The 13438-nt window shown below is 33.6% G+C and overlaps 1 protein-coding gene across 2 annotated transcripts in view; it reads left to right on the forward strand.

Annotated features, from left to right (window-relative positions):
• Positions 1–13438, forward strand: part of LOC138322701 (ATP-binding cassette sub-family A member 9-like) — a 20222-nt gene continuing 6784 nt past the window's right edge. The window contains exons 1-11 of one of the 2 annotated variants that reach the window (XM_069266740.1): positions 1–132; positions 471–563; positions 680–886; positions 1710–1937; positions 2897–3069; positions 4095–4170; positions 6369–6463; positions 7015–7134; positions 7471–7712; positions 8059–8114; positions 8471–8607. In XM_069266740.1, the coding sequence (XP_069122841.1) occupies positions 34–132; positions 471–563; positions 680–886; positions 1710–1937; positions 2897–3069; positions 4095–4170; positions 6369–6463; positions 7015–7134; positions 7471–7712; positions 8059–8114; positions 8471–8607 (1526 nt within the window). In that variant the 5' untranslated portion in view covers positions 1–33. The remainder of the gene's footprint in view (positions 133–470; positions 564–679; positions 887–1709; positions 1938–2896; positions 3070–4094; positions 4171–6368; positions 6464–7014; positions 7135–7470; positions 7713–8058; positions 8115–8470; positions 8608–13438) is intronic. The other variant, XM_069266741.1, reaches the window with a different exon arrangement.

The following is a 13438-nucleotide window of genomic DNA, read 5'->3' on the forward strand; positions in this document are numbered from 1 at the left end:
TTTATCCCCTACATTGTGGTATCGTTGTTGGACATGCTGTTAAGGAATAATGTAGCCTCCATCCTTCACTACATCTTTCTGATCCTTGATCCTCCGTATGCTGTGTTTGGAGGGTTCTACTACATTGATAGAGTAAGTACATCTAACATTATCCTCCATCATGAAGTGAGGGTGATGGGCTTATATTGTAACTCATGTCCGTCCTGTCTCAATTTTATGGGGAGACAGGGGGCATTTTATGTCAGTATTGTAAGACTTTTCAAGTTATTTTTTAAAAATCCATTGCCTACTTGTAAAGCCAAACTAAATCTATTGAAGTTATTTTGCATTTTACCTCACCCATCCTAGGAGGCCTGTGAGCTTATACCTTGGAGTGGCGTTCATATTTGATAATACAGGTAGACAATTCCAAGGTGATTGACCTTGTCTCTTGTCTCTAAAGAATGTAGCCCTTGTTGACCTTGTTGTAGGTTTACCGTGTCCACTTGTATTCGGGAGCCCCCGACTCAGATATTCCGGTCAGTGACTACTTCTCAACAGAGTTTATCATGTCATTTGTGATGGTAAGTTATTCTGAAAGACAATATCTAAAAACAGTGCTCAGTTTGATGGAAATATTTAGTGTATTATAATCAGAAAGAAATTCAGTGTTTAAGGTTTCATTTTGTTTAATTTTCAGCCTTTGATCCACTTTTCAGTGGGTTTCTTTGTCCTACGAATGCTTGACATAAGAAACACTGGTGGAGATGTCAGAGAGACGTTTCCATGTCTGAATAAAAATCGAATAAGTCAGGTGATTCCTCACAAGAATGATGATGACATTGAAGGTGAAGATGAAGATGTGACAAGTGAGAGGGAGAGAGTGCTGCACATCAAATCCAACCAGGTAAAAGTTAATGTCTTCAGAATTGACAAAATACAGCAGTATTTTGTGGTGCAATTAGTGTACATATTGGCTGTGTAACCAAGGTGAATACTAGCTACAATATACCTCTTGGCTAGAGAGGTTGAGCGTGAGACTTGTAATCATGAAACCCTGAGTTTGATCTTTAGTGGAGGCAGTGATTGTATTTATATAAAATTCTCTACTAGGTGACATTAGAGTAAAGGGACCAAATTAAGTTTCTTACTTGATTTTCAAAATTGTTATTCCATGAGATAATTGCAGTAAAATTTGAAGTATACTTATTTGTTAATTCCAAGGTATCAATTTATGACTTGTGAGAATATATAATCATATAACAATCTCAAAACACACTTACTCTACAAATATTCACATGTAGGACTTTGTTTTTGTGCTCTCAAACATTATTTATTGCTTGAGTCTCGTGTTCTTTTATATTCTGTATAGTTGTTTATTTTCGTGTGGAGAAATGATCTTGCGTTTGTCGATTTCTAATAATAATAAGCTATACAGATTCTTACTTATCATTCTTGCTATTTTATTCGTGGGTATATCATTTTGTAGAAATGAACTTGACTGTGAATTTAGTGAATAAAAGCAACCATACAGTAAGATGATGTTATGTTATAAAAGTAGGTCACAGTGACCTGACCTACATTTTGACATTTGCCTTACAAAATATAAAGGTATTTTTTTTTAAATTAGGACTTCGTAACCGACAGTACTTCTTCACTATAATCTAATTCAAGTTAAAGGTTCCTGAATTTAATACCGAAATTAGTTTTCTGTGTTTTTTATCACATAGGGAAATGTAGCAGCCTATGTGGAGAACTTAAGGAAGGAGTTTATTAAGGATGGAGCTGGACAATGTTGTAAAAAAACAACTAAAGAGGAAAAAACCAAGGTGGTTGTCCGTAATACAACATATGCTGTCAATACAGGGGAGATATTTGGACTCTTAGGACCCAACGGTGCTGGCAAATCCACAACATTAAACATGATGATTGCTGAGATCGCTCCTACTAAAGGACAGGTGAGTCTTACTATTGTAACAGAAGAAGAGAAGACAGACTGGGGTTCAAACCTGGGACCTCAGAGCACTAGCCGCATGTCTACTGATTGAGCTACGTAATTAATATACTTGGTCACCTAATGACCCAGTCTACTACACTCCTTTCTCCAAGTCTTCTCCCCCAGAGACACAACAACTCACAAGTTTGCATATTTCAATCCTTGAAATAGGGTTTGGCAAGCTCAGCAATATTGTAAGAGGAGAGGAGAAAATATACTGGCCAGACCACAGTTTGAACCTCTGAACACTAGCTGGGTACTCTGTTGAATGAGCTAACTGGTCACTAATAATCGACTCAGTCCAATTCTGGTATACACTGTAACTTTATACTTGCTTTGACCAAGTTCAGCTGATATTGATTCTATAATTTCTTTGCTGAATGTCTTTCTGTCTTAATGAGGTAAAAACGGTATAAAGCTAGTATATTAATGATCCGAAATAAAAAGCCAAAATAAATTCAAAGTAAAATAAAAAAAAAACATTTCTATGGAAGATATATTCAGCCACGATAGGGCCTTCTTCAGTCCAAAATAACACTAACTCAACGTGTTCGTCTACCAGTTCGTCTACAGTCTTTCTGTCTGTCTTCGAACTGTACAAATACAGAGGATTCCGCTTATTTGAATAAGTCATTTTCCAGAAGAAAATATTTAAAAAGCGAAGTATCTTGAAACATATATTGGCGAATTTCGCTAAAAATATATTGCAAAATTGAAAAACATTCGATTTTATTTTTAGAATTTCCCAAATATTTTATTCTAATAACCGGAGGTCTGTAAAAGTCTATTCAAATACACGAAGTTGAAAAACAAAGATAAAGAAGGAAAAAATCGCAGAATTTTATGCAAATAACCGAAATATTCAAATAAGTGTTATTTGATGATGTGGAGTCCTCTGTAATCCTGTAAATGATGTTGTAGGTGGTGATTGGAGGGTACGATATCCATTCCTGTATGTCGGAGGCATTTGAAGGCCTAGGATTCTGTCCTCAACATGATGCGTTGTGGGATGTTGTCACGCTGAAGGAACACATTGAATGCTATGCAAATATCCGAGGAGTTCCCAAGGACAAAATTCCTGTTCTCTCAAATTAGTAAGAAAACTTTTGTATTTAAGTTTGATTTATTGAATTAAAGAATATAATGCTTTTTATGAAATTGTATCTGAAACTGAATCCAATCTTTGCTGCAGAGTTATGTCTTTTAACTTATTTAATTCAAAGTTTCATGTATTTTGAGTAAATAAAATCTGTTGGCTAAGTATCAATAAACACTATAAACTAAATCACTTCACTCTTTAATGTTTAAAATGGATTTGGTTTGCTGATTTTTAATACAATGCGACCAGCGTTTGTATTATTGCTATCCGGTTTACAATTGATGTGTTGGACTGAGTAGGACTTGCCCTACCATGACATCTAGTGGTGACCTCTTGAACCATTTCATTCATAAACTTCCATTCATAAATTCCCTATTCATTAAATAATATTACTTTGGACCAATCAGTAGTCATGGGAAGACTGCCTTCTGATTGGTAGAATAAACAGAGTGTGTATAGAATACACAGAGTGTTATATAATACCTTATGCCAGTCCTCCCCAACTGGTGCCTGCTGGTGACTCCTCTGTCCAACTTACATAATCTCTGTTAATGATAATTCAAATTGGACTTACTATCTAAGGCTTATAGGCCTAAGAGTTATGAAGTAAACTTATCAGATGTTCTTTCTGTGTACCTAAAACAGATCTAAGATAAAGGCAAAATAGCTTATAAGGCTGCCCTCATGTGTGCATAGTTTTACCAAAATAAGTGTATGTGCAACATAAGAAACAGGAGTATTGGATAAAAACTCTTTGTAATTTTCATGTAGGAACTTTATTCAAGAAAAATGTTAAACAAAACATATGTATTTTCTGTGATCAGTTGAATGTTCTTGAAATAGTTGATATTAAAGTCTTTATAATATGGTTTATATATTTTGGAAATTCATTTGATTTCATTCTATTTTTCTGTTTCTGTTGTGTTGTATTTGCAGTACTTTGAGTACTTTGATTGAATCATTGGAGTACCACTGATATGTCTTGTTAACGGAGGATTGAATGTTACTTTGATTTGGTAGTTTTATACAGAATATGAAGTTAGATGAACACAAGAACAAACAGGCCAAGACATTGTCTGGAGGCACCAAGAGGAAGGTAAGACATCTGTAATATTAATTTGGATTGTGTTTTTATCTTGAATAGCTGAGCTACAGTCAGTTTTAGAATATCATTAATTTATGTTGAATAGCTGAGCTACTGTCAGTTTTAGAATATCATTAATAAGTAAAATAATTTGGATTGTGTTTTTATGTTGAATAGCTGAGCTACCGTCAGTTTTAGAATATCATTAATAAGTAAAATAATTTGGATTGTGTTTTTATGTTGAATAGCTGAGCTACTGTCAGTTTTAGAATATCATTAATAAGTAAAATAATTTGGATTGTGTTTTTATGTTGAATAGCTGAGCTACTGTCAGTTTTAGAATATCATTAATAAGTAAAATAATTTGGATTGTGTTTTTATGTTGAATAGCTGAGCTACTGTCAGTTTTAGAATATCATTAATAAGTAAAATAATTTGGATTGTGTTTTTATGTTGAATAGCTGAGCTACAGTCAGTTTTAGAATATCATTAATAAGTAAAATAATTTGGATTGTGTTTTTATGTTGAATAGCTGAGCTACAGTCAGTTTTAGAATATCATTAATAAGTAAAATAATGTGAATTGTGTTTTTATCTTGAATAGCTGAGCTACAGTCAGTTTTAGAATATCATTAATAAGTAAAATAATTTGGATTGTGTTTTTATGTTGAATAGCTGAGCTACCGTCAGTTTTAGAATATCATTAATAAGTAAAATAATTTGGATTGTGTTTTTATGTTGAATAGCTGAGCTACAGTCAGTTTTAGAATATCATTAATAAGTAAAATAATTTGGATTGTGTTTTTATGTTGAATAGCTGAGCTACAGTCAGTTTTAGAATATCATTAATAAGTAAAATAATTTGGATTGTGTTTTTATGTTGAATAGCTGAGCTACAGTCAGTTTTAGAATATTATTAATAAGTAAAATAATTTGGATTGTGTTTTTATGTTGAATAGCTGAGCTACAGTCAGTTTTAGAATATCATTAATAAGTAAAATAATGTGAATTGTGTTTTTATCTTGAATAGCTGAGCTACAGTCAGTTTTAGAATATCATTAATAAGTAAAATAATTTGGATTGTGTTTTTATGTTGAATAGCTGAGCTACCGTCAGTTTTAGAATATCATTAATAAGTAAAATAATTTGGATTGTGTTTTTATGTTGAATAGCAGAGCTACTGTCAGTTTTAGAATATCATTAATAAGTAAAATAATTTGGATTGTGTTTTTATGTTGAATAGCTGAGCTACAGTCAGTTTTAGAATATCATTAATAAGTAAAATAATGTGAATTGTGTTTTTATGTTGAATAGCTGAGCTACCGTCAGTTTTAGAATATCATTAATAAGTAAAATAATGTGAATTGTGTTTTTATGTTGAATAGCTGAGCTACTGTCAGTTTTAGAATATCATTAATAAGTAAAATAATGTGGATTGTGTTTTTATGTTGAATAGCTGAGCTACTGTCAGTTTTAGAATATCATTAATAAGTAAAATAATGTGGATTGTGTTTTTATGTTGAATAGCTGAGCTACTGTCAGTTTTAGAATATCATTCAAAGTAAAATAATTTGGATTGTGTTTTTATCTTGAATAGCTGAGCTACAGTCAGTTTTAGAATATCATTAATAAGTCAAATAATTTGGATTGTGTTTTTATCTGGAATAGCTGAGCTACTGTCAGTTTTAGAATATCATTAATAAGTAAAATAATGTGGATTGTGTTTTTATCTTGAATAGCTGAGCTACTGTCAGTTTTAGAATATCATTAATAAGTAAAATAATGTGGACTGTGTTTTTATCTTGAATAGCTGAGCTACAGTCAGTTTTAGAATATCATTAATAAGTAAAATAATTTGGATTGTGTTTTTATGTTGAATAGCTGAGCTACCGTCAGTTTTAGAATATCATTAATAAGTAAAATAATTTGGATTGTGTTTTTATGTTGAATAGCTGAGCTACAGTCAGTTTTAGAATATCATTAATTTATGTTGAATAGCTGAGCTACAGTCAGTTTTAGAATATCATTAATAAGTAAAATAATTTGGATTGTGTTTTTATGTTGAATAGCTGAGCTACAGTCAGTTTTAGAATATCATTAATAAGTAAAATAATTTGGATTGTGTTTTTATGTTGAATAGCTGAGGTACTGTCAGTTTTAGAATATCATTAATAAGTAAAATAATTTGGATTTTGTTTTTATGTTGAATAGCTGAGCTATATCCTGAGTATCCTGGGCAGGCCAAAGATTGTTCTCCTTGATGAACCCTCCACTGGAATGGATCCTCAGTCCAAACGCTTCCTATGGTCAGTACAGTTTTGTGTGACTAATGATGTAAGGGTAATTACGTGACTCTTGTAACTAGGACACTGTTTATGGGATAAGTACGTGACTCTGGTAACTGGGACACTGTTTATGTGATAAGTACGTGACTGTTGTAACTGGGACACTGTTTATGTGATAATTACGTGACTGTTGTAACTGGGACACTGTTTATGTGATAAGTACATGACTGTTGTAACTGGGACACTGTTTATGTGATAATTACGTGACTGTTGTAACTGGGACACTGTTTATGGGATAAGTACGTGACTGTTGTAACTGGGACACTGTTTATGTGATAAGTACGTGACTGTTGTAACTGGGACACTGTTTTTGTGATAAGTACGTGACTGTTGTAACTGGGACACTGTTTATGTGATAAGTACGTGACTGTTGTAACTGGGACACTGTTTATGGGATTAGTACGTGACTGTTGTAACTGGGACACTGTTTAAGTGATAAGTACGTGACTGTTGTAACTGGGACACTGTTTATGTGACTTTATGTTAGTAACAAACACCTATTATGGTTACAGGGACACGATCAGTAGCTGTTTTGAGGGAACAGAGCGTGGTGCCATCCTCACCACACATTACATGGAAGAGGCTGATGCTCTGTGTTCCAGAGTAGCTATAATGGTCAATGGAAAATTACAGTAAGTTATAGGGCTTTTTATGATAAAAGAATTTTTCATATACTATAGTGTTTTAATAAGTATGATATTTTACCAAAACTTGATGATCATTTACTGGTGTTTTTTGGATAATACAACATTTACTTTATACACATTTAGTGAAATCATCCATTAAAAAGTTAAGTCCAGAATGTTTATGTTACCATCAACTCTTATCATTACCATATTTTATCATTTGAATCAGTATTTAATGTACAAATCTGTAATGTTTTAAAGAAATGCATGAAATTTAATTTCACCTTAAGGCAAGGCAGTGTTAAAAACAAATATATTCATGATCACATGCTGTTCATGTAGGTGTTTGGGTGAAACACAGCGTCTGAAGAACAAGTACGGGAGTGGCTACATGTTAGAGTTAAAACTGAGTCTGTCGGGAGGTCAAGAGGACCTGGAGGAGAGGTTGGAGGCCTTGGAGAGAGATGTGATGGAACTCTTCCCTCAGGCCAAATGCCAGGAGAAGTTTGCTGAGCGGGCCAATTATACCATACCAAGGGATGGTATAAGGTCTCTAGCTTCAACATTCACTGCCTTAGAACAAGGTCGGAATATACAGATTTACTCAAAATAACATGTCATATGCAGTTACAGAGTACCTATGAATTTAAGCATTAAACGTCTCCCTGTTCCTTCCTGCAATTTGTGTGAAGATAATTTTCCAAATTGTGTATAGGTGTAATATATGCTCGAAAGGCATCTTATACTATGATACAATTATAGCAGATAACGCATGGGCAATACGACTATGTGGATTATCCATTGAATTGAAAACATGATAATATTTATTCCTACACGAATATATATCAATGTAAAAACTAGGAGTCTCAGATGATATATATATGTTTCAGTCTAAAATGAAAACAATACATAATTATTATATTTTCACAGCCAAATCCAAGCACAGCCTGGAGGAATACAGCTTTAGTCAGTCAACATTAGAGCAGGTATCATACCACATATTTTTGTTATTTTCATTTCAAAATATATTCGCGGATTAAAAATTGAATTAAGAAATAGATTTTTGTTTTGTTGAGGTCATGAGTTATTATCAACAAAATAAAAAAAATTCCTTACATTTACAGTTTTATACTATCATTATACGCTGATAATGATAATACTAGAACTCATGGTTTTTGAGCCCATGTTAGTGCAAACTGTAAATATTGGAAATTAATTTGCGAAGATGAATTTAATAAATTTACTTGAATCACAAAATTTGCAAAAGAAAGTTGGTTTACAGTACCAGTGTATATATTGTGCCAAAGTACAGCCTAAATGGAGGTTATATTTGTTCTCTTAGGTGTTCCTCCAATTTGCAAAACAACAGTTGGATGAAAACATGTCTGAGGAACCTAATTCCGACGGCTTCGTCCCGGAGGTATCGGTGGCAGGACTCTCCAGTGTCCAGGATACAAATAATTCCCACATGACATACCTGTAATTAATTCACGCTTTACACCTGAGCTGTGTTCACATATCTAACGCTAATTAGCTTTGTTAACTCATTCTCAGCTGAGGATGGATGGCATGTGTGTGTCTTTCAGCTTTAATATACACAATCAAAACTGCATTTTACATTAATTTACATAAAATAATGGTAACATTATAATTCATCTGTCAACACTATAGAATTGTATAGAAATTTGACTGACAATGGATTATAAAATTTGTGGTAGACTACTGTTTATATATACATATATACATGTATGTATTTCAAACTTGAAAGGATTTTTTTTCTTTACGACTTTAAATCAATTGCATGCTTATGGCAATTCGCTTGATGAACCAATCCAGTCCTGCTAAACATATATCTGTGTTCCCAGCTGACTATCTGGTGATCCAATGACACAATCACTTTTCTTTTGCCATGAACTGAACTAGCATCACTTCTTGTGAGGGCAAGCTTAATAGAGTCAGTCATGGGTCTGTCAGATAGAAAGTGATATCCAATATGATGTTCAGCATGAAGCTTTCTGAGTGAGGAGCAGCTGTTGGCAGTATAATATAAAAGTTATATAGTTACCATTAGTCAAATGATCGTTAGCTTCGTCCAGGTGAATTGATGTCAAATTCATGTTAATGTTGATACAATAAAAGCTAGACGGGTCTATTTGTGAGTGATCCTCATTATAGGCTAGATTTGTCTCCCTTACCTAAACTAAGTTATCTCCCCTATACAAACTATAGTGTTTTCTACCGTAGTCTTAGCATTAGGTAACTTGATTAAACATATTTGAAACTGTAAATGCCTTACGTAGATGCTTTAGTTAGTGATTATATTGAATTAGAATCTACAACTACAGAAATGATGTGCATCAATGGCGAATATCTTTGGTAGAAAGTACTATTAACCGCTATAAAAATCCTGATTTTGCCTGATCCGGAAACTGGTGGGGCGTACCGTGATATTCGGAAAAAAATAGTGTGAACCGAACCAAGTAGTTTATACCATGATATATCGTCCCACAGTTTCTCTTTGCAGCACTATGATTTCACTCCTCTAAGAAAAGAAATCTTGTTAGAAAATCTTCTAGCTTATAATTATTTGGAAGAGCTGCCAGAAACAGGAGAGCTATAAGTAGAGAGTAGAAGTTGTATTCTAGAAGTAGTTACCTCTGTCCTTCAATGATTTATCCAACCACAGTTCAGTAAAGTTCTCTTTTTGTATAATGTATGTATTTTATCGTTGTGATGTATTAATCCCATGGCTAATCCTATGCTTCCATGACTTCAATATATATATGAAAAACCTTAGTCACCCTATCTACATCTCAAACCCTGGATCCAAAATCATATGAACCATCATTAGATTGGTGGGAGAGCTTGTCTATAGTCCCTTATACAACTGCTTATTCTAGGACCATTTATTAGGTCACCTGAGACGAAGTCTCAAGTGACCTATTCTAATCACCTTTTGTCCGTCGTTGTCCGTCATATGGCGATAAACAATTTACTTTTTCACCTTCTTCTCCAAAACTACGGAACCAAATTTGTTGAAATTTTGCAGAAATCTTCCATAGCCAAATGTCAACCAAAATTGTGAATTATATGGTCCCAGCCCCCAGGGGTCTGAGGGGTAGGTCCAAAAGGGGTCAAATAGGCTAAAACTTCAAAAATCTTCTTCTGAAATTCCAGAAATGGCAGAATCAAATACTCTTCATAGATTGAAAGGTCTCAAGGCCCTCTACAGAAATTAAGAATTATATGACCCTGGGGTCATTTTGGAGCATTTTTTGGTCATTTATTATAGAAAATTAGTTAAATGTTGTCAGACATATCCCCATGAAATGGCCATTGAATCATGTTAACAAATTTTCCATGACTGACTCCCATGGGCCTTAGGGGCGGGGCCAAAAGGAGTCAAATAGGCTTAAACTTCAAAAATCTTCTTCTGAATTCTGGAACTGCTAGAATCAAATACTCTTCATAGATGGAGAGGTCTTAAGGTCCTTTACAAAAAGTGTGAATTATATGACCCTGGGGTTTCATGTTTCCCCCTGGGGAGGGGGTCAAGTTTACTATAGTGTATATAGGGAAAACACATTTATGAACATTATTTGCTTAGTTTTCATAGGAAATTAGTCAAACTGGGTTAGAATTTTTAGCCTGAGATAGCATTTTATCGTCATATCCATATTGGTCCTGGCCAACTCCCAGGGACGTTAGGGGCGGGGCCAAAAGGGGTCAAATAGGCTAAAACTTCAAAACTTCTTCTGAATTCACAGATTTGATGGAACCAGATACTCTTCATAGATTGTACGGTCATAAGGCCGTTTACAAAAATTGTGAATTTCATGGCCCAGGGATCTTCGATTTTCCCCTGGGGAGGGGGTCAAATTTACTATGGTTTATATAGGGAAAACACATTTATGAACATTATTTGCTTAGTTTTCATAGGAAATTAGCTAATCTGGGTTAGAATTATTAGCCTGAGATATCATTTTAACACCATATCCATATTGGTCCTGGCTGACCCCCAGGGACCAGAGGGGCGGGGCCAAAATGGGTCAAAATGGCTAAAATTTCAAAAATCTTCTGATTTCACAGGTTTTATGTAACCAAATAATCTTCATAGATTAAAAAGTAAAATTTATAAAATCACTGACACTGACTGACTTCTAGTTTGGTTTTGTTGTTTAACGTTAGCAAAGCAAATTGGAATTTTAAGCATAAGGTTTGGTAACATAATACACTAACTATCAAAATGAAAAAACAAAAAATAAAAATTCTAATACGAAGGTTCAACTTTAAAAGTTATTCTGATTCTTAAATACTTTTTACAGATTTGAACCAACTTTGCAATGCTCTTTCTGTAGCAGCACTCAGGTGACCGTCAAGGCCTCTTGGGCCTCTTGTTAGTAAGATAGCTGTTGATGCTACTGTTATTCATCTAAATTTCAACAAACGATTCATTAAATGAATTATTGTATTAGACATTATAGTACATATATGTATTTCTTAATTCATTTCATTTATATGAAAGTACAATTTTCTATATTAATTATTCATATTCCTGATACAAGTTCAGGATAAAAAACTTTTGATTTTGTCTCTTTTGTAGTATACTTGTGTGGCTACATTTAATTTGCACTACTAATATGAATAATACACAATGCATGTTTGTGTATTTGTTTTAAGTTTGATAACTGTTTTGTTTTTATTGGTGGACACCAAAAAGTCATTGTTACTTTGTTTGTCATTTTTAAAGAATTTTTACAAATCACAGAAATAAAGTGCTAGAAATCTATTCTAACTACAAGGAGTAAGTTTTATGATTGTACATTTACATTTATACATATGAACTATAATGACTATCATGATATATTTACTGTGATCAGTGCCTTTCATTGAAAATTGAGAAACTAGTGATAACCTGGTAAACAGACTTATAACCAGTGATAACCTGGTCTACAGACTTATAACTAGTGATAAGCTGGTCTACAGACTTATAACTAGTGATAACCTAGTCTACAGACTTATAACCAGTGATAACCTGGTCTACAAACTTATAACTAGTGATAACTTGGTCTACAGACTTATAATTAGTGAAAATCTGGTCTACAGACTAGTGGTAACCTGGTCTACAGACTTATAAATAGTGATAACTTGGTCAACAGACTTATGACTAGTGATAACTTGGTCTATAGACTTATAACTAGTGATAACCTGGTCTACAGACTTATAATAAGTGGTGACCTGGTCTACAGACTTATAACTAGTGATAAACTGGTCTACAGACTTATAACTAGTGATAACCTGGTCAACAGACTTATAACTTATGATAACCTGGTCTACAGACTTATAACAAGTGATAACCTGGTCTACAGACTTATAACTAGTGATAAACTGGTCTACAGACTTATAATTAGTGGTAACCTGGTCTACAAACTTATAACTAGTGGTAACCTGGTCTACAAACTTATAACTAGTGATAACCTGGTCTACAGACTTACAATTAGTGGTAACCTGGTCTACAGACTTATAACTAGTGATAACCTGGTCTACATACTTATAACAAGTGAAAATCTGGTATACATACTTATAACCAGTGATAACCTGGTCTACAGACTTATAACTAGTGATAACCTGGTCTACAGACTTATAACTAGTGATAACCTGGTCTACAGACTTATAACTAGTGATAACCTGGTCTACAGACTTATAACTAGTGATAACCTGGTCTACAGACTAGTGATAACCTAGTCTACATACTTATAACCAGTGATAATTGTCAATAGACTTAAAACTAGTGATAACCTGGTCTTCAGACTTATAACTAGTGATAACCTGATCTACAGACTTATATTTAGTAATAACCTGGTCTACAGACTTATAACCAGCTTTAACCTAGTCTTCAGACTTATAACTAGTGATAACCTGGTCAACAGACTAATAACCAGCGATAACCTAGTCTTCAGACTAATAACTAGTGATAACCTGGTCAATATACTTATGACTAGTGATAACCTGGTCTACAGACTTATAACTAATGATAAACTGGTCTACAGACTTATAACTAGTGATAACCTGGTCTACAGATTTATAACCAGCGATAATCTGGTCTACAAACTTATAACTAGTGATAACCTGGTCTACAGACTTATAACTAGTGATAACCTGATCTACAGACTTATAACTAGTGATAACCTGGTCTACAGACTTATAACTAGTGATAACCTGGTCTACAGACTTATAACTAGTGATAACCTGGTCTACAGACTTATAACTAGTGATAAACTGGTCTACAGACTTATAACTAGTGATAACC

The sequence above is a fragment of the Argopecten irradians genome, chromosome 5, assembly GCF_041381155.1.
Source record: "Argopecten irradians isolate NY chromosome 5, Ai_NY, whole genome shotgun sequence".
Taxonomy (NCBI): domain Eukaryota; kingdom Metazoa; phylum Mollusca; class Bivalvia; order Pectinida; family Pectinidae; genus Argopecten; species Argopecten irradians.